The sequence below is a fragment of the Micrasema longulum genome, unplaced genomic scaffold (genome assembly GCF_059751315.1).
Source record: "Micrasema longulum isolate JH-2025_06_02 unplaced genomic scaffold, ASM5975131v1 h1tg000222l, whole genome shotgun sequence".
NCBI lineage: Eukaryota > Metazoa > Arthropoda > Insecta > Trichoptera > Brachycentridae > Micrasema > Micrasema longulum.
In genome coordinates this window covers 1,185,134-1,208,229 of record NW_028277427.1, presented here as the reverse complement: position 1 = coordinate 1,208,229, position 23,096 = coordinate 1,185,134, and the positions used below count along the sequence as shown (strand labels likewise).

The window sequence follows — 23,096 nt, the reverse complement described above, 5'->3', positions numbered from 1 at the left end:
GATGGGAAATTACTGATCACTGATCAAATCCATTTTATCAGTTATTTCATGATTTCATGCAATCATAAAACTCTGCTTCCAAAAATTTATATAAAAAACGCAAACACAAGCCTTTTGTAGTGTGTTTAACACAAATATTCACCAATAAATGAGACATTTGTACCTTTTTCATGAACAACATCAAATGAATTATTTTTTTATTCGATCAATTTACATTGATCAATTTGTCCCATCTCTAACGCTTTTTCAAAATGATGTAACCTTGTAAAAACAACATTCATAATTAAGTTTATTTTAGTTTTAAATCTGGTTTTATATATTAATGTTGATTTATGTTTCAAGCATTGTAATAAAAAAAAAATCACACGCCAGATACAAATGATTTTTCGTGTGTCAATATAAATAACTCCTTTGACGTTACTACAAAGTTATGTCGTCACTTTTTCTGACAACTGTCATTCTAATCATGTTACATTTAAAGGACTATAGGACTTTTAATAATCAGTTTGCTTTAAGTATGCAAGTCCTTATAATTTATAAAAATAATAATAATTTTGAGGTATTTTCAACTAATTATAAATTATTGTGTCTTAAAAATGTGAATCAGCTTTAAGTAGAAGATTAAGTAAACCAGACTCAACAATATTTTTAAAATCGTAAAACTTTTAGTACGTAAAGTAAACAAGCTTTTTTCTTGTCAATATGTATCTTTTCGGGTGATCCCGTGTGAGTTGGATTCGTTCCGACGTTTCGGCTACCATTGCAGCATTCAACGTGGTTCCCGCCACTACACGCTACAAACATGACACGAAATGTGCCAGCTGCCGACTGCGACACGGCACAAATTACAAGTACATAAACACATATTTTAAAAAATTTATTTCAACAGAGAGAAAACATGATTGAGAAGGGAATAATTATGTTTTCCCTCTCTGATGAAAGAAATTCAAATATGAATAACGCCCTAGGGAGGAAATCCAGCCAGTCTGCAAGCATTTGGACATACTCAAACGTTGTTGACATATTTTTTTCTAAAAAATACACATTTTATCCTGAAGATGGCTTCTGCAATTGTAGTCGAAACGAATCCAACTTACACGGGGTCTCCCAAAAATACATACATATTGAAAACATTGTATGGACGAATACCTTCAAATTGTATGTTTTCTTGTATGTACATTTGTTAAATTATCTTATAAAATAACTAAATAAATAAACAGGGATCGTGAAAACTACGCACCCTTTTTTCTTGTGTTTTTCCACACCAATTTTATAATTTGTAATATTTTTAAAAACATCATTGTTTACCAGTGGTCAATAATAAAAATCCTTTTATTATTATTTATCTATACATTATGTCGTTTGATTCGTGTATTTAATGTTTTCTTTGAAGTGTTTTTATTTGTTTAACGACGTATGCTTTTAACAAAATATAAAAAAAATAACCATAATTTAAAATACTAAACACTTGTGTACATAAACAAAATAAAAAAATATATATAATGTATAACAGTGGCAAATATAGAAAAAACATAAATATTTAAACCCAGAATATACAGAAAAAAATTGTGAAATTAGTTAAAAAGGATATGATAAAAAGTTTTACAAAGTAAAAAAAAAAAACAATAATAACAAAGGTATGCAAGAAAAAACAGTAAGCCTATAAACAAAAAATGCAAAGATATAAGCTTATGAAATAAATTATGTAAGGCAAACAATAAATAAAGTGTTACGGTAAGCAAGAAAGACATTTTTAAGTTAAATTATAAACAAGCAAGCATATATTATCACGAAAAAATAAGAAATAAAAATATGTTTCTATGAAATGCGTATTTGCCAATACTACAGTGCAATTTGATATAATAGTAAAAAATAAAAAACAAGTATAAGGTAATAAAAATAAACATGTAAGTATTTTTTTTAATTTATGAAATTGAATTGTCAATAACAGTTTGACGAGCAGCTACAAATAAACTTGATATTGTGGACTTATATTACTTTATATTAAGGTTTATCAGCGCCAGAGACAGCATTTTAAATAGTTTTAATTAGAATTTGGAAAATAAATGCTCAAAAATTTCGTTTGTCTATTGATTAGCAATATGGAGGGTCATGACAGTCGTAAATAAAAATGCAACATAATTTTCGATATTATCATTCTTTATTTACCTAATTTGGCAGTGTTATAAGAGATGACATTTTTTCTATTCATTTTAGTGAAAACCACAGATCAACACAACCCGCAAGAAGCTATTGCCATAGGTATATTTTGTAAACATAAAATAATTGTACTATTTTAACACTTTGATTTGCACTTCGCTCGCACGATCGCTAAACATATCCGGGAAAAGGTAATGAATCAAACGGCATTCATTTTTATTTTACACGATAAAAAATATATTAATAATTAATTGTTATAAATAAATAGTCTTGGCGTATCGGGTGCATCAATTCAATCCAATACCAATCCACGTCTGTGTTTTGCAGTCCGCATATAACAAATATGTTTAAAACTTAGATTGAGTCATTTTAATTTAGAAATAGGACCAGACTGAGAAAAAAAAACAACACAATACAACTGATTTTTAGATTGTTTTAGATCCGTCGACTTTGTGCAGTTTGTCTTTGCAGATTTATGAGTATAACATTTTTGTATTTGACAGATTGTCAGTGTAAAAAACATATTATTACAACACACATATTAAAAAATAACCGTTCTTAACATCGCTTCTTTGTTAAATCAAGTAACATGACGTTTTCAACAAATTTCAAATATAAACTTCAACATTATTCTCAAGCGATTCTCGACATTAATCGAAAGAGATTGACATTGTCGTTTTTTAAAAAATATAAAATTGAAATAACGTATTCACAGTATATATTTTATTACGTTTTTATCAATACTTTTACATGAGGGAACTCCATTTTATTTCTTCAAATGATAGGAATACTATAACCGTACATTAAAATTGTAACATTTCAGTTTATTAAATTTAATTAGGTACCTAAACATATCAGAAAAAATACATATAACGAACACTTTTGTGATGCTCAGAAAATAAAAAATTTATTGAATTGTGCTAATACAATAAAATACGTAATTTTGAGATTGCTTTCATGATAAAAAAAAGGTTTTCATATGGTGTAAATTGGTAAGTATGCAACCCATAGTCTATTTGTCGTAGGTAATCATTTAATTTATACAATATTTTATATATTTGACATTACAAACATACATAATTCATTTGTTTATCGTATACATACGTGCTATCTTGATCATAGAGTTAGTTTTAGGCTTCCATTTAACACTTTATAATGACTTAGATTCGAGAAATCTACGTTAACCATTTAAAAATTGACGAAATAAATCAGTAAGTATAATGAAATAAATCTCGAATGGGTTTCAGTATTTCAAATTCATTATAACAAATGATTATTATTAAAAATATAATATATATGAATTATTTACGGAAAATTACGATTTAATTAGTTTTTAATAAATCATATAAAGAATAGAAAAAACACACAAATTTTAGTGCATAATTTAGTTAAATAATGTTCATCACAATGCAATGTTCATAGATTGGTTATGAAATTCTTCGGTAGCCATTATATAATTTCTTATTAATATTTCATTCGTATTATAATTTACATAAAATATTTTCTACATTTTGTACATTATATGTATATACAAATTCCCTTGTCTCACTTATAAAGTATTGATAAACACGGTACTGAAAAATAAACTAGTATCAATAATTGCCGAATAAAATATTAACAACATTAACAGCGGACATCATTGTCGCTCACAAAATTATAGCAATCATAGATAATATTTAGTTGAGATCATTTATGCACTTTTACAAATAGGTAGGAACGAGAAAATAACTTAAATTTATTAAATATTATATTTACCTAGTCGGAAGATTTTCATAATATCATTAACTGATATATTTGGCACAATAATTATAAATTTAATAAAGGTAAATTGCTAACAGTGCACCGATGAATTAGAAGTACCATTAAAGCACGAAATATTTTGTAAAACATGATATAAAAAATACCAACGCGCACTAAAACAATATCATACAATGTTTAGAAAATTCATGGAATGATTAAATATTCATGGAACACCACGACTGCGAACAACAGAAGACAGTGTACATTTACATGTCCTATTATATAGTATCAAGGATAGGAACCAAAATATTACTGATTTTTATATAATTTGATTGATATTGTAATTGTATAGTTCTTCTTTCAAATCTACATTCCCGCGATATTTCGCGAGAATGTAGATTTGCTTTAGAAAAATTTCCTAAGCAGTAAGTTATTACTATTCAATACATTTGTAGAAAAAAAATATGGATAACTGAAAATTACGACTTGTAAACTCAGACAAAATCTTTGTTAGAACATTTAATCACTCCATTTGTATTTATAAAGAAAATAAAAACGTATTTAACAATTATGAACACTATCACCTTACTTAATCCACTGCCTTACGATGGCTTCCCTCATACGGAATATAGTGTCACAGTACGGCAACACACATCAAAATTTCATACATTCCTCAAAACCCTTCATCAAACGCCAAATCAGAGTCCTGAAAACCTTTCAAAATACCTCTCCGTAGTGATTTGGCACAGATATTTGGCTGATGGTGAAATATAAAACAATACTGATTGGATTGAATATTTTTTCTGATATTGCTTACATCACCTTCGTGGTGAAAATATCTTACAGGTAGTTTTAAAAAAATAGCGCTTATTTCATTTTCCTACATCTTTACAACTAAAGTAATCGCTTGGGGGGAGAATCTTCTTTTCAAATAAAAAAAATAAAATTTTGAACGAATTAATAGTTTCGAAAATTGAAATTTGAGTTATGGTTTATTTTACTTATCTTTGAGTGTCGTTTTCTTTATGGATTTTATGGCATGTAAACATGTAAAATCTGACAGAAATATGTAGAAACAATATTTATAAGAACCTCGTGGTATAATGGCATATTCACTGGCTTAAGGTCTGTCAGATTACAAGTAATGGATTTTTGCAACCTAAAGCATACTGTGCTGTAATTTACCACTTAAACGGACTTCTCGGCGTGTTGTGCCAAAAGGATGCACAACATGCATCATATTTATTGGAAAATCTATTTTTAGTCCGTATTTTTTATGGAAATTTCAATTGAAAATTCTCCCTCGAAGCAATCAAAATAATTTATCACATTTCTTCACTCGAATCCAATCTTCGTTCCATTCGACAACCCAATTCGTCCTATTTTCAATTTTTGATTGCCGCACTATGACACTCACTCGCAAATGCCATGTAAAATTGTTTTATATTCGTATCTAATATAGACCTACATGTGACAATTTTCCAATGAAAAGTATCTTTTCATTTTAATATTCATGCGTGTATCCTAGGACTTCCGTACTATTAAAATTTTCACATTTGTGTGGACCTACCATGACGTCAGAAACAAGTTTTTTGGAGTCAAACTGTTTATAAATATATTTTATTTACAAAGTGCAATTTTCTCTTGTCATGTTTTCGTCTAGTTTATTTTACGTGTCTAACACTTCCTCCTCAGATTGAGCAGTTTTAGAAAGATACAATTATTAAGATTACTTTAGCGCACATGTCTTATAAGATTTTCGTTTGACGATACACATAAAAGTTAAGAATAGTGATAAAAATGCAAATAGCAGTGTTCGTAACTTAGTAAAAATAGTTTTACTACTATGCAGTATATTGCTATAAACTTCAATGTTAGAATCATGTATTGTGAAAATAAAGGATGCCAGTATAATAAATATTCATTCTTTAAAAAATATTATTAACAATCATAAACTGTAATTTATTATTTAAGTAACGTGAAAAAAGAAACTGATTAAATCAGCCATTCAATATTTTCGGAATAAGTAAAAGTATAAAATTCAAACTAGTCTAAATGTGATAAAAAGTAATAAATAACTGTTGAAAGTTGACATTTAGACGCCCTTTCATAGGCCCACACAATATCTCACCCCCTTCAACAAATCTTAAGCAAATAGTTCCATATTTATTCATTTACATGTCATAACAGAAATATCTATACAAAATTTTCATTAATTTGGCTTTATTTACTATTTATTTACCTTATATAATCGAATTAGAATAATAAAAAAACCGTGTATCGATACACATAAAAGTATTTATTTCATCGATTGAACATATTAATCGATTGTCAACTCTAAATAACGTTAATATATTGGAGTTTTTACTGCGACTAGTGTGCAACACCCTTCCACCGTCGCTCATTGGATATTTCACTCTCATTTATTTTCTCTCGTTTAAAATCACTAAACATTTGAAAAAAAAACATCAACATTGTGTAGCGTTTGACTAATTAATAATTGAAAATTCAATCTACACAAAATGTTTCCGGTTAAACTCGCAGTTTACATTAATTATAGTCACTTCGGATCGATATGTGCTTATAAAAACATCACACACGCACGATAGTTTTATAAATTATTAATTAATGGATTTTTAGTTATCTACCGTTTTAAATAAATATTTTAATAGCAACGGATTCGTTTGTGCGTGAGACATCTTCATACGCCTTTACTGGACTCACTGGCTGGGTTCTCGAACATTCGTACATCTTCTTCAGAGAGCAGTAGTGTCGGAGGCGGCGGATCCACGTTCGCCAAGTGGGCACCGGTGTGCCGCTCCGCCGAGTCTCCTACATCGGCTGTACAGTATCAGCGCTGTCGGGCCTGACCTCGTGGTCCACGTTGGAGTATCGGGCCTTACTTCTGGGAAGAACGAATGATTGCATTTATCCTAGGTGATTCTAGTACGGAGGTAATCAATACTTAACATACGCGCGCCGAGCGAAGGCCGGGCGGGGGTTATCCGACCGCGGGCCTATCGAGCTCGGGCCGCCTTCACGAGCTGCGGCGTAGCCGGGCGTCACGGCGAAACGGGGTAAGACTCTCGAGTTATTCCTCGCGGGTGCGATGCTCGTCTCAGAGGCGATCTTCTTCCTCTTCTTCTTCGGCCTCCTCGCCACCTTCCTCGTTCTCCTCCTTGTAGCCCGGATGTTCCGAGATCGCGTAGTAGTTCCCGTTGTAGATGACTCCTAGCTCCCGCAGCGCGTCTCCTCGGATAGTGGCCTTTATCGTCCAGTTATAACAATCGTCACTTTCCGATTCTCTGTCTAGTCTTTCCACGTCCAAAATTTTAGAACTGAGTCTCTCGAGAATGATGCCGATATCTTTGATGGTGAGGTGTCTCTTTTGGTCCACGCTAAGCTGGTCTATGAGAAGCAGGAACTTATCAGAAGTGACGAGCTCATCCTCGAGAACGGTGTTCTCCGTTTCGCTCTCCGAGCTGTCCCCGTTCCGGCGAGCGCCCTCGGCGTCCAGGAACCGCACGTGGCCCTTCTGCTGTGCGCGCCGCCCGTCCGCCAGGGAGGACGGCTGCGGGGACGTCTGGGCGTGCGCGTGGCCCTCCTGGATGGGCGAAGTGGCCACGCTCTTGTGCACGGCGATCTTGCGGCCCTCCTCGTGCAGCGCGCAGCAGTGGAAGTCGCACTCCGGCAGGCCGTTGCCGTCCGCGCCCGGCGGCGAGCCGGGCCGCGCCGCGGGCCGGTGCACGTGGCGCGCGCACTCGGGCGTGTGCGCGTGCACGGCGCCGGGCCGGCCCGGGTACGGCGGCTCGTCGTGGTTGATGACGGTGATCTGCGGCCCGGCCGGGTAGCGACGGTGCGGCTCCTTGTCTAGCGACGTCTGGATGACGAGCGAGGGGCGCCGCTCGGGGGCGAGCTTGCGCGAGGGGGACAGCCGCGCGCCCGCCCCTCCCCCCTGGCCCTGCCCCGCACGCTGGTCCCAGTGCAGCACCACTGTGACGCGCCCCTTGTTGTCCATGATCTTCCACGAAGGAGTCTCATCGTGCAACTCTAGCGCGTGGATGGTCTCGCATACGATCTTTGGGATCGCGGAGATAGCTGAAACGAACGAACGCATATTACTTTTAAATCCTCAGCCACCTCAGTCAGTTCGCATGGTACAGATATCGCGCGTACGCAGTACGTACCAGCCCTGATGACGTCAGCCCCCGTGGGCAGCCAGCGCTGACCCTGCCGCAGCAGCAGCAGGACAGTGTTGGGGGGGAGCGTCCTCCAGTACTCTCCGTCCTCCACCTGAGTCCCGTCGCTCTCGAGCACCAGCCGCACGGACTCGCCGGCGCCGACCGACAATTTCTCCTTACCTAAAATATATTTTAAACCATTTTATTATTTCGCGCATTTGTAATTCGGATGAATTAATCTTATTATTTTCTTACTTTTCAATTTATTTTTGGACGGTTATAATGATTCATCTTAAATTTTAATATTTGTTTATAGCTTATCAACGGTAAAATTGAAAATGACTCCAACTACAGTACAAATTACCGTAAAATAACGAAAATGAATTGTTCAAGAAAGAAAAAAATATTTTTGCTACTTAATTTTTTCTCTATGGGACTCCATAACAAGACAGTTTAGGAACATACTACAAACATGGAATTTAAAAGAATAAACTGAAGTGTAAACCGACCTAATTATATAAAAACTGTATGTAGTTATGGGGGTTGTGAATTTATTTGCTGCCAAGGGGAAAATGAAAAAGAAAATTAAATGCAGAGCAAACCGTCGTAATTTGATAAGAAAATTAAACAAAGGCCAATTACAAAATACAGCTCAGAGTACCATAATGAGGAACTTCAGCCCTACGGGAAATTGGATGAAAAAAATGTTTTCTTGCGCGCGGTAAAAATAAGAGCATTAAATTGTAAAGGGAGGTTTCATGAAAATGTAGGAAAAAAAATTATATATTTTTATAAAACCGCACTACTTTGAACGGCGTCACTGGTTCGTGTGAACCAACCAATGATACGTGAGCTGTGAAGGATATCCGGTTTGCTTTCCGTAAACGAAACGATCGGGAGAACTGACGTCACTCGCGGAGTTATTTCAGAAATAAAAAAATTAAAAATTATAGCGCTGATAATACGATACATGAAAATAAAAATATTTTCTTTTATTTAGTTTAATAATCTATTAACAAATAAAAAAAATAAAAAAAGGCACTGAACTTCCTCATTATTATCACAATAATGAGGAAGTTCAGTGCCAGTTCAGGGGATCACCCCCTGGGAATCTAACCCGGAGTGGAGCCCTCACGAGTGACGTCTTACCATTACACCACAGAGAAATGTTCGTTTAATTATACCCACCCTTAGAGGCGTGGGTGGAGTTTTATTGTTTCACTTTGTTACATAAAATTTTCTAGTATAAATGTTGAAATACATAATATTAAAACCTCAATTCGATATAAAGGTCAAAATCTCAATAATCTAAGCATTTTTATTTTCACAGGTGTGAATTTCTATCTATTTCGTTTTTTAAATCTTTGGTTAACCTTTTACGTCCTACACACATCAGAAAACAATACTTTGGAATTAGTTTCAATGAAAATATTACATTTTTAGTCAGCGAAAATGTTAGACTTTTCGTATTTTATTAAATTCGTGAGAACTATTTTTATCGTTCATTTGAACCCTACATCATGATTCATTCCGTAAAAGCTACGATTGAGTTAATACTATAAAAATGGCGCAGGTTCGATTCTCGATGAGATGAAAATAACACGTTTATTAAATATTGTTTTCACAGTAACCCCAAACTGACATCTCTAGGGTAAAATTTTAAAAAAACTTCTCTAACCAAAAACCATAAGTATAATTTTAATTTGAGCACAAAACAAACAAGACCTCGCGGTAATTCACCCTTTCAAAATTGAAGCAAAGATAATGTATTTCTATGATACGTAGGTAACTTATCTTAAAGTGTTACCACTTTGATAAGTTATTTAAAAGTGTCACCTCAATGATAAGTCAATATGCTCTTTTATAAGTAAACGCAACGGTGTAGGTTCTTCTGTGATAAGTTATCTCATAGTGTCACATCTATGATGGGTCAATGTGCCGTATTACAAGTAAATCGTTAACGTGTTCCACTATGATAAGTGGGTAATCTGAAAGTGTTCCTCTATGATGAGTAGGTAATTTATTTATTTATTTATTTATTAATGAAATCATACAGTCTTTATATAAAAAACAAGGTACAAAAGAACAATTTTAAAAAGTAAGACCAATTACAGATTTCACACTAATGAATGCAGGAGGAGAGGGGAAAAAAAATTTAATTCTAAAAAAGTAAAAATAAAAATATTACATAAAAAGTTCATAAAAAGGAGAAGACATTGTAAAGCTTCTCTACTTTCCTCCCTCTCTCTCTGCTTCCATGAACATTTCAATTTAATTGTAAAAAAAATCACAACTAACAATAAATTATTCGATGCAGGTAGTAGATGTAGGTAAGTATAAATTAAGATTTGAAATCAAATTATTAAAATTAAAAGTAAAAGTTAAAATTAAAATGAAAAGTTTCAATTAAAATTAAGTTAAAAGTTTAAATTAAAGGTTAAAATTAAGAATTAAAATTAAAAAGTTAAAATTGAAAGACAAAATTAAGAATCAAATTTAAAGTTAAAAGTCAAGCAGGAGATAAATTTAAAGTGTCTTTAACTGATCTGATAAAAGTATGGTATCTGAAAGAGTTCCTACATGACAGTTCAATTTGAAAGAGTTCCTACATGACAGTTTAATTTGAAAGAGTTCCTACATGACAGTTTAATTTGAAAGAGTTCCTACATGACAGTTTAATTAGAATAAACTTACCTCTATGAATAAGCTCCTCGAAACTGGTGACCACCAGACCTTTGCGCACATTTCTCGAACTGTCCCATATTTTAAAAGGCCTCTTTCCTCTCGCCTCCTGTAAAAAGAAAAACGACTTTAATTTAACCAGTAAATATTTCATGTCAATTTTTTGTGATTTATTTTCAAATATTTACTAAACTTAGCACATTTTAACACTAGAGATTTTTTTCATTAAAAAAATTCAGTGAACTTCAAACCTTCGTAGAACGAACGGACGATGTGCTAAGCGCTCTATTCGAGATAATTACGCGGAGGAGAATCGGACTACCGATCTCCAGCTTCGATTCTTTCAATTTACCACAGAACATTGGTTTGTATAGAGTCAAGTAATCTTGTATAGAATCGTGTAAATATTATATCAATTCTAACTAGGGAGACTATTAAGTTTATATAGAGTCTCATTGTTTTATACAGGTAAGTCCAAGCTATGCGGGGGAGAGTTGTAAGGAATGTAGGTATATTGTTGGTGACAACAATATATCTACAGTCGTCTGCATACCCACACAGCTTGGCAAGTCATTCTAGATTTGTCTCTCCTAGCAAACAGTCGCTCTCTTACCACAATATAATAAGCATTTATAATAAACCCCTGTCAACTACAATAAGTCTTATTATTGATCTTTACATACCACCATGGGATATAACACTATGATTTTGTAAAATCAATTTATTTTTTTTATTTACGGAAAATATCTGAAACATCAATATACTATATATATTCATGTTTTTAATTTATTTGCATTAATGGTTGTTTAAATCATGAAAATCTAATTGAATGTGCATTAAACAACTAAATTTAACCACTTACCAATAAGTGATAGATAACTTAACGGTAAGTAATTAAATAACGATATTTCATCATCATCGTTCCCTTTCCGCACCCAATGGTGCATAGGGCACTGCATTGGTACACCAATCGCAGCGTATCTTGATCATTTTTGTTACATGAAGGTAAGATGAACAGTCTTACGCTTCAGGTTCTAAGGAAATATTCTAGTGTCAAAACACCCTTTTCAATAAATATTTCATTCATGTCGAGAATCTAGCCCAAGACCTCTCGCATGGCAGGCTAATGCGGATATTTACTAACATTAATTAAAATGTCTGATCAAAAAGTTAACGCTTTGAACATAAATAATTAATTAAACATTATTTATCGTCAACGCATTTGTTTTAATGTATTATGCGGATTTCAGAATATATATATTCATACATATATGAATTAACTATTGTGACATTTGAAGTGCTTTCCAAGCACGAGAGTTTTTTTTTTTAAGGCACAAGAAATATGAGAATCGATTGTAAAAATACATTCAAATCGCAATAATATATATTAACTTAACAATAAATAAATTATTATAAAATAAACATAATCTAACAAAATTATATACATATTTATAACATCAATGAGTAGTATTTGAGTATGGTTCATTTTAGACTTATCGAACAAATCAACAAGGCACAGTAGAATTACTGAGGGTAGATTTAAAAAAAAAATTATTTGATTTATTTATTAAATGGTAGGAGAACGCACTACTTGTACACCCAATGAGGTCAACTTAACTCCCTTTGATTTTATTTGCATAATTTTTACTATAGAGTGGCAAAAACATAAATTAAAATGATAAATGAGTTGATTTGTACGACCCCGATAGTGACCGGTGTGAAATTAGTCTATTACAGACAGACCGTTCGCTTTTTCGAAGTATCGACAAAAATACAAAATAAAATCTTTTTTTAATAAGCTTTTTATAATTTCCCTAATAATATCGTCATGATCGTAGATCAACGACTCATGTGATTTTCTTCAACTTTACAAGATAGCAGGGTTTATTTATTTTTTGTTTATTTGTGTCACAACGCGATAAGTATAAAAGCCTTTATAAAACCTTTTCAATATGGTAAATGAAATGAAATTATTAACATATAAACAAAGAATATTTTACAATACAATGATATTTGTTCATAAAATTATAAACTCTAATAAAAAAACAGAATTTTGGAAAAAAATTGATCGGAACCAGCATGAACACAATCACAATACTAGAGAAAAGAACAAAATTAGACTTCCATTTAGGAAAAAGGCAAAGTCACAAAATTCAATTTTATTTAAAGCAATTAAAAAGTATTACGAAATGGAAAAAAATATTTATGAAGAAAAAAACATATCAAAATTTAAAATAATGGTCAAGACATATGTGATAAACAATTTATAAATTAAATATATTTGCAATGTTATTATTAGAACACACATAACAATATGTATGATATGTGTGCCCTATTTTAAGATTTAAATAAAATACATATAAAAAATAAAAAAATTACACATTTTTCGCACATCCGTCGTTGTTCTACGATCACAACGATATGAATGTTTTTATTATATTAATTTTATAAAATGTAGCTTTGGTTGTTAATAAATAAATAGTAAGTTATTTTTTTTAAATAGGATAAACATATTACCAAATTAAATTAAATTACAAAAATAAAATATTTTATTTCAATAAAAACATTAATACTTATTTAGCAATTATTAGCGGAATCAATTATTAGGTATGATATTACCAGTTGGGGCCTTTCTTGTAAAATCAACATAAAAAAATCTATTTTTACAAAAATCGGCTCTTAAATTAATCAAAAGATCAGCTAGAATTGATAAGGAAGAGGTACCCGAACCTTTTAAAAAGCAAGGGTGCCTGTCCGTAATTGCTATGCTATGGCTCAAATTTGTTACTAGATATCGATTTGATAGTTACTACCAGGAAAGGTTTATTCATATACATAATGCAAGGTTAACACGACGTGAAGACATGTCAGTACCGAGGTTTGTATACAAAAGAACACTTCATTATTCAATTCCAAAAATTTACCATTCCTAAGCAGATCTTTAAAGAAAATGTTAACAAAACTTTTCAGAAAAAAGTTATTTAATGTAACAAGGCTTTCTATTGATTATTATTTATGCAAACAGTCATCTATTTAAATTTTTGTAAATATTTTTTGTGTAAAATATACGTATACTTTTAGTTCTTAATAATGTTTATATTAATTTTTAAAAGTAGAAGATTTCTTAATTTTTTTCTTTGTAAAGGAAAAATAAGAAACCTGCTGACAAGCTGGTTTCGCGGTTCAGTAGGTTTCATTATTTTCCTTTTATATTTTCTGTTTATGTTTACCTTTTTAAACAAAAATAAATACAAAAAAAGACACTGAACTTCCTATATATTTTTTATCGCATTTAAAAAAATACTTATTTGTATTCAGTTTCACGTAGTTATAAACTTTTTCGTTCTGTGCCGGTGGGCCTCAAGCGTGGTAGACGAACGAACGAGGTGGGCTTTTTATTAAATTACCCACATATTAATATTGCCATGCGTCAAATGAGTTCAAGAATACGAATGCACCGGTTCTAAGGTTGTGCGCGGCTCCATGATCGATTCCCAGTCTCTGCAGTGTAGTCAGACCCCACCCGTGAGTACACGTGGCACCCGCCCCTGCCCTCACCCCGACGGCCGCCCCCGCCGCCGCCCTAACCGCCCGCCCACGGTATCCTGCGAGGATATAATCGCGGAAGGGCGTTCCATTCATTCAGCTAGACTGTTTGACGAATACAGCGGGAAACAAAGTGGAAAATAGAACCGAAACATCTTTTCCCACCTTAAGTTTTGTCTCTGAATACGGGCAATAGTCGAGTAGATGAGACCGTTTTATTTACTCCACGTAATCAAGCCCGGAGGATATATAAATCACATAAATAATTCAATGAAATTGAAACATATGAAACACGAGTACAGATATGTCTTTTACATATTTATGCGTGCATACCTAAAAATTACTTTAAACAGGAAAATAAATAAAAAAAGGAAAAGGAAGAAATATATTGAGTTTATAAATAAATAAATTACTCGGATAAGAATAAGTTGTTTCTGACAAAACCTTCATTATGAGGAACTTAAAATAAAATAAATATTTTTTCAAATATGGCATTCTTTTTGCAAACGTCAAACTCCGGTCTTCTCAACAACGAAGGGGTGTACTTATGTAGGAATACGATTTTTAAAAATGTATTGAATATAATATTATTTAAGTATTACCAAAACTCCAGTATAAAGAAATAAATGCGTAGAAATTTTAAGAAATTTAAGGAAAGAATCTGATTGAGATCCACAAAAAACAAATGCTGTTTGTAAACATTCAAAAACAAACTTTTTATGCACAAAAATCAACAGCTTTCCATTTTTTTGTAAATGCATTCTCCTCGAATGCAACCCTGGTGGATCGATGAATAAAACATTTATGCTCCTTACATCTCTTTTACACATTCGATTGAAGATTTTAATATCTACGAACACGCACAGCGCAAAGATCTATGTTTCTCTGGAAACCGCACGTAAGTTAAGCCGTTTAGAAGGAGTTCAGTGACATCACACGTAAAGAGCAATTATATGTATAAAGATGGGTACCGCTAAATTTATAAATTTTATTCATTATTCCATGGTGTCGTTCTACAAACCACGGGGCTCGACAGATAAAAAAAGTAATAGAAATTTTCAAGCACCTGTATAATTGATTGATTTGGTGTTTATTTTGTAGAATTCCATATTTGAACTTATAATTTAAGAAATCAAACACTGGTTTGAGTCTACTGAACACTATATTTTATTTTTACAAATATAAAAAAAAAAATCAACCAAAAATACATACTTGTATGTCAATAAATACTTACTTTGTTATAAATATTTCCGAAATTCAAATATAAATACCTAAATTTCCCATTACCTATTAAACACTTAGCCTTGCCCTTAACTATTGATTTTCCCCACAATTATGATTAATGTACATGTTCATAAGATTATTTTTTATTTTTTACCTAAGCACCTTGAATTGTATAACTATATAAGGACATTCAATCTATCTAATCTTCACATACGTTTGAAAATGCCCTAGCAAGGCGAAACAATTGTCACGAAATTTTTGTTTTTATAATTGTAAAAATAAAATCAGTTTTTGATTTTTTGACTCAAATCAATGTTTGACTTCTTATATAATAAGTTCACCTATATAATGTTAATAGAGATGGTGGGATGCGTCTCAAAACATCATAGTACCCGATAATGAACATTTATACAAAAAGCAATATACAGTAAAGTAACTCTAATTATCCAGATAAATGAGGGCCAGACGTTATCCGGATATGCAAAAATCCAGATAATTAGATTAACCAAAGAAAAAGCAAAATTTACTATGGGTCAATTTTTTTGCTTTAGAAATAATACAGCTTATTATTTTATTTTATTGAAATAAACGGCACTTTGTGCCTTTTACATATAAGTTGCAAATAATAAAATACATACATGTAAGTGAAATAAGTAAAATATAGTATTTAAAACAAATTATTACTAAACAGTTATTTACAAATTAAGGAGTCAAAAAAAAAGATACGCGGTTTAGAAATAATATTACTAGTTATAAAAATACTTGAAAATTTAAATATTTTCAGCCTGTAAAAAAATAAGAGAAAAAAAAGTAAAAAAGCAACACATATTGATTTAAAAAAATTAAAACAATTTTGAATAACACTAAACGAAGATTTTTCTTTTTTGAATTACAAGTATTATTATTTAAAACTACTACTTACGTAACTAATATAAATATACAAATAAATACATACTAATAAAAAATAAATTATAAGAGAAATATTTTGTACTTTTAAATAAAATCAAGAAAAGAAAAGGAAAAAAAATCATTAATAAAGAAATTTAAACAATTTTGAAGAATACTAAATGATATTTTTTATCTAGAACTATTAGGTACTAGCTTCTCCTACCTATGAAATACAGGTGAAGGGCCGTCCTATATAAAGTAAACTTAACATGCAATGAGTCACCAACGTCTTGGTACTTATTGCCTAGAGCGTGAAGTCTATTGATGACTGCATTTTTACCATATGAAGTCGAAGTATTGTTGCCACAGTATTGGTAGGTTTGCCGAGTTGCTCTTTTTGGTATATTGAAATTAATAAGTGATAAAATTGCAGGGGTATCAAACATAGAATGAATGAAATAAAATATAAAAAAATGATATAAATTTAATAAGTCAGTTATAATTCTTCTATCGCCTAATCTTAATAAGTTCAAAATATACAATAACAAATTGTAATCTAAAAATTCGATACAAACACCTAAATTAAAATTAATAAACGTAAAAACTTATTCTAAACTCTTTCAATGTAGTATTGAAATCACATTAAAAACTAACTTGAGCATGTCTAACAAAGTTTATTGCTTTGACTAATAAATTCGTTTACGACCAGTGAGGTCCTTATTTCAAGTTTTAACTTGATATTTTGTAAATTTTATTCTAAAATGAAGTTAAAGATATGTTATTAATATTAATAAAATTTAATTGACGATTACACATATCGTAGGTTCTTTTTAAAAATGAAATTTAATAAGGTTTAGTGGAACATTTGGAAATTTTAAATAGAGATTGGTTTCTGGTTAGCGTTACTGGGACTCTAAAATTAATAAGTGATAGATCTTAGAGCAATCTATCATGTTATTTGAAATTTTATATATAAAAATGGCGTCAGCCATGTTCCTGCGAGTTTGGAGTTTTGGTAAGTTTGTAGATTCATCTTGAACCTGTATTCAGAGTCAACCGTTTGAAATTGCAATACTATATACATTCCAATTGTGTAGATTCAATTCGGTCAATTTATTTTTTGTATTGATGGCACTAAGCGGGAGATGCAAATTCTAATTGACTTCAAACATATGCAAAGTAAAGAAGACTAAGAGTGCATTCGGAAGAGGAAACCTAACACTTGAAATGATTTTTTCACAATTGATTTAAAATATGCTTCAAACGTTCAAGCAGAACCTCGACATCCCGCAACTCATTAACTTTAGTAAGTACTCAATAGTCAAGGCAATAATTATGGATAATTTTAAAGTTGTTCCCTGAAAATGTGAGCACAGAGCATTTTTTAATATTCAATTTTGTCAGGACATTAGAGCACACGATATTCCATGTTCAACATACGCCCTCCCTTTCATCTCCTTCCTCTTTTATGAACTACTTCTCCCACAACATAAAATATTTTCATAACCTAATCAGTGCATGTAAAGGCCGCTTATTAAGATACATGGCATGTTGGTTTTGAATTTTAATGCAACATCTGTAATGAAGGTGTGCAGTGGGTTTTGCATGTTGGTTAAATTAGTCCTGACGAAGCGACGGGTACGTTTTGAAACCGAAAGACATAGAAAAGTCGGTAAGTGGTCATATACAAATATTAAATAACATTTAGTATAATCATTCGTATTAGCAAAAATAAATTGATCTAATTTGCATTTATTAAAATATATGTATAAATATATATATTTATTTAAAATTTATTCTTATGGTTGCCAATTAAAGGCATTGATCAACTTTAACGAGGAAATAAAATAATTGAATGTAAATTTTATGAATTGAAATTGCGCCTGGTGCATCGGCAAAATACGTTACGCTGAAAATATTTTTGACAATAGAAAAATGGTATATTTTAAATATTGAATTTAAGGGCAAAAAAGTGTTCTCAACAATTGATTTTAACTGCAGACAAAGGTAACTAATTCATTTTAATAATGATACTTAATTTATCTCAATCAAGACCTAAAGTTGATAAATGATCATAGTCTGTTTAGTCTGAAATATATTTTTTGTAAATCGTCTCAAATTTGTCAATCGTTGATATTTGACAAAGTAGGGTGAATAAAATAATGTATTTGGTTGACCCTTTCATCGTCTTGTTGATTTATCATAATTAAAAATGATCGGTAAATAAAGCATTTTTTTTTAATACCTAAATTATTCAAATAATTGAGACGGGTTGTGGTCCCGAGGAAGAGGTCCATCAGGAGGTCCAAGGCTCGAATTTTGCTCTACCACAAATGATTTTCCATTTTCTAACACGGCTTTAAGGACTAAATAAATATATAGTTTCAAAACTTAGATATTTTCCAGAGTTTTTTTTATGTCTGAAAGGGATTAAAAAACAAGTAACAACGCCACTTTGAATGTGCAAACTCTATAAAAAATCTCTGATTAATGAAATCCCTGCAAAAAAATGCGTTTCTAGAATAGCGCAATTTAAGTAAAATTATATAAAATTGCGAATGCGAAAATTTTTCAATTAAAAAAAGGTAAAAATCCTAAATAAGAAAATCGAATAAGATTAATTCTGCCTCATAATGTAGTGGTTGGTTGGCGAGTTCACCTACCATACTTAAGGTCCCGGGTTCGATTCCTGGGAACGTCGACATGAAATATCGATTGATAAGTTGCCTGAAGCGTAAGGCTGATCACTTCATGTAACATATAATCAACATTAGCTTAATTGTGTACCAATGCAGAGTAAAATGTAACATATTTTACCAAACTTTAATTTAAACTTTTTGCATCGTAATAGAAAAAAGTACACAGTAAATTTAACCAAAGTTCAATAATAAATTGACGTAACCACTAAAAATATATAACTTTAGCGGGAATACCATAATTATAAATACCACAGTGAACTATTTACAAAAAATAAATGTAACCAAAAAACAATAGTAAATAAATGTAGCCAAAGTCTAATAATAAATTATTGTAACCAAAGTACAGTAAAAATATGTATAACTTTTGCAGGAAGAGTTTGTTGTTCTAAAGATGAATTTTTTTTCTTCAGAAAACCTTAATGCCCTGTGGCTTGAAGGTTTCGAAGATCAGTTGTGAAAAACGTATATTGTCTTTCTTAATTTACGATTTCAGTAATCTTGAAATATAATTGACGTCAACTTGCAGAAATATAACTACTAAATAAGATCCCACGAAATCTTCACGTATTGCAATAAATGTTACTAAATAATACACCCTTACCTCAATTTTTAGTTAGGTGTATGTGGGGACGACGTCGAATATTTTCCGGAAAAACACACGTAAAATAAAAGAAAATCCATTTTTAGATCGTTAAAAAACATTAAATCGGCCTTTTACATTCAACTTAATAGATAAATCGCGCAAAAACGATAGGGTAGAGAAAAAACCGACAACGTAGGCGAGCCCCGGAGTGTCCGCGCATGCAACATGGCCGCCCCTGCTCGGCGCGCAGGCGTATCAAAAGTGCAACTAACTTCAGACGATATCGTGGCCCATTTTCGTGTTTTTATTGCAACTTAATAATTCAGAATTAAAATGAACTAACCGACACCAAAAAATAACAAATAAATGTGAATTTAATTAAATCCTGCGCGTTTTCACGTACCTAGATAATGAAAGCATAAATTGATTTATGAACACGTACAGTTTTCTTTTTAGTACGATAAATTTCAAGACGATATCAGGATTAATTTGGGATCTTAATAAATATTCTTCACTTTTTGTTTTTCTTGCTGTACCTTTTCAATAAGCTCGGTGTTCTTGTTTATGGCATGAACATTTAACATAGCAAATACATTAAGTCAATAATGCAAAGTGCATCCGGCTGTAGGTTACTTCCAGAACTGACCTAGATAATTTGGCAAGAGCTAAAATTTCTACTCCCGACCTATATTCTGGACGACAAATTCAAGAATCGCACGAAATAAATCGCGATTTTACAACGTTTCGCGGAGGAACGAAATCACTCGAGCTGTAATAACCATGCAAAATGTCAATGTCGGTTACACCTACCTCGAAATCATCATGAAGTCTCATTCTCCGCGGTCACGGGAAGATGTTCGTCATATTGCGTACGGTATAGAACACTCCAAAATAACGAAATATTATTTAAATATACGGTGAAAATGGCGTTAAATTCACTTTTTTTAAATATGGGCGATTGGGTTTTGGCGGCTGCGAGACAATAACTCCGCGCGTTTTACAGTTTCCTTTTTTGAATTTTCCAAACGCGCCCGAATTCGAATTATCGTGGATTCGCGTTCTTCTGTTTTTGGTGAGCAAGGTGGGCCAGTACGGCGGTGCCGCCCACGGCCATCGCAAGTAGCGACCGTCGCGCGCGCGCCCGCCCGCCGCTCTGCCGCCCTGCCGTGCGGCGGGCGGCCGGGCCGGGGCGGGGGGCAGGGCGGCCCCGTGACCCGCTCTCGGCCCCGCCCGCCTCAGGTGCCGAGTGTGTTTACGCACCAACGTTTGGCAAGCGCGATCTTAGCCGCGGCGATTCGAAAGGCGCTCGAAAGAATGGAAAATTCAAAATTAGGACGGTTGAGATATCATGCAGATATACCTACACCTATATTTTTTAAAAATCCACCCAGAGTTTAAGGAGAGGCTGTAGGTTAGCGACCACGCGTGTGTTCGGTATACTATACGGTGCATTTAGGTAGATTTAGCTATCAACAATACTATCAACAATACTATAAGCTACGCGACGTCCGTCCGGCCCCAAACTAAATTTAATAAATTTTTAAAGATTTATTTTGCATTCGACGGTAAAATTTTTGTTGGACAGAAATTTATATAGAAATCGAGCCTGGCAAAATCAATGAAAATATGAAATGACATAACAAACACAATTTTTTTTTTATTGGCTTTAAAATTAAAAATTATTTTAATTATGGATGTATTTGTATGTTCATTATTATATTTTTGTACCTTTTACATTATTTTTACAAAACTTTTTTCTTTTCTTATTCTTTAAATTTAAATTTATCTTGTTTCTATTAACTTTATTTTTATAACTGTTTATAAGTATATGTAATTTAATTTTATTTGCAACTTCCAAGTGCCTGACAATTGTTAATTGCTTTTATTTTGATACCGATAATGTACCCTATCAATATCTTACACCACTGTGGAAAAATTTTATTTACTGTTTTCACAAATTTCGTTTATGTGTATTCTTATTTTCTGTATACATATATATGTAAAAACTGTTGTTTTTATCCCAAATAAAAAAAAAAATAATAATAATAATAAATAAAAATAAATAAATAAATGTAATACAATTTCTGGACAGGACAAAATGTGACGAGAATATATATAACACGTGACTCTATTTGTGTTGATATCTCCATTGTTGTGAATAAGGAGTGTGGCTTGTGGAGAGATACATATGTGTAAAATGCGCTGTTTGTTTTATATGTATAGGGGAATTAGTATTTTTATCTTCACCTTTAAAATAAAATAAATGGGGCTAAATATTATTCGATTTGCTATCTTTTATCCGTGCGAGCATCTAGATCTACTGCGAGCAAAACTAGAGTATATATATATATATAAAAATAGAGTATATACATTATATATCATAGTTAGTTTATAGTAAACGTCTTTTATCCGTGCGAGCATCTAGATCTACTGCGAGCAAAACCTTGTGTAAACTGGTTACGAAGTACATATCCTTAGAGTATATACATTATATATCATAGTTAGTTTATAGTAAACGTCTTTTTATTACTGAAACTATTTTAATACTTTACTATATGCTAGAAGTTACGCCCATTTCCCTGTTGGCCTATTTTGTGCCCTAAATCTAAACATAATTTGAGGGGATTAAAATCAAAAACGCCCTTCGCCATAATAACTGTTTTTAACCAAGAAAGACCAACAAAGGTAGTAGCGAAAAGACTATTTCTTTTAAGTTCAATGTGAAACTTGTGCGTGGCATAACAAGTAACGAAATTTTTATTCATTTTAAGTTCAATGTGCACATTCATCTTTAAATAAATAGTATTTTCGATACTGGTTTTGTTGGTCTTCCCAAAAACAGTCATCACGTGGAAGGGCGTTTTGGGTCTTCACCCCCTCATTCAAACATATTTAAATATTGACGAAAAAACATTTAAAATCGTATCGTTTAAAAATACAACAAAAATATAAAAGGCGTTAAATATTTTAAATTGAGATTCATCTTTCGTAAATGTGAATTGACTGCTCAAAAAATGCGATAATTTAATAATGAAATAATATTAGAAGCTACCTCTCGCGAACGATGAACTTTGCGCCATAAAAAATCTGGGTACGTAAAGACTCCGATACATATTCACAGACAAAACTCGAGGTAAAAAAAGTACCCTAATCTCATTTTATTTTGAAACAGTGTGCTATTTTTTCAATTTTTAATTGTTTGTTGATTTTTTATGCATTTTTGTTTCTATTTTATATTATTTTGTACACTTGCCAAACATAAAAGCCTGACTTTTTTTGGCAAGTTTAACCTAAATTGCTCCACTTTTTATTTATTTGTGTATTGTTTAATGTTAAATAAAGGTCCAATACTCATAATAATAAAAAATGAAAAAATAAGGACAGTGGAATGGT

The 23,096-nt window shown here is 32.0% G+C and overlaps 1 protein-coding gene across 2 annotated transcripts in view; it reads right to left on the bottom strand.

Moving 5' to 3' along the window:
* Positions 1-2,142: 2,142 nt before the first annotated feature.
* Positions 2,143-23,096, bottom strand: part of Drep2 (DNA fragmentation factor-related protein 2) — a 28,476-nt gene continuing 7,522 nt past the window's right edge. The window contains exons 1-4 of one of the 2 annotated variants that reach the window (XM_088243633.1): positions 20,514-20,858; positions 10,776-10,872; positions 8,088-8,261; positions 2,143-7,998 (exon numbers count right to left, since the gene is read on the bottom strand). In XM_088243633.1, the coding sequence (XP_088099759.1) occupies positions 7,019-7,998; positions 8,088-8,261; positions 10,776-10,872; positions 20,514-20,537 (1,275 nt within the window). In that variant the 5' untranslated portion in view covers positions 20,538-20,858 and the 3' untranslated portion in view covers positions 2,143-7,018. Of the gene's footprint in view, positions 7,999-8,087; positions 8,262-10,775; positions 10,873-20,513; positions 20,859-23,096 lie in introns of those variants that run through there. The other variant, XM_088243634.1, reaches the window with a different exon arrangement.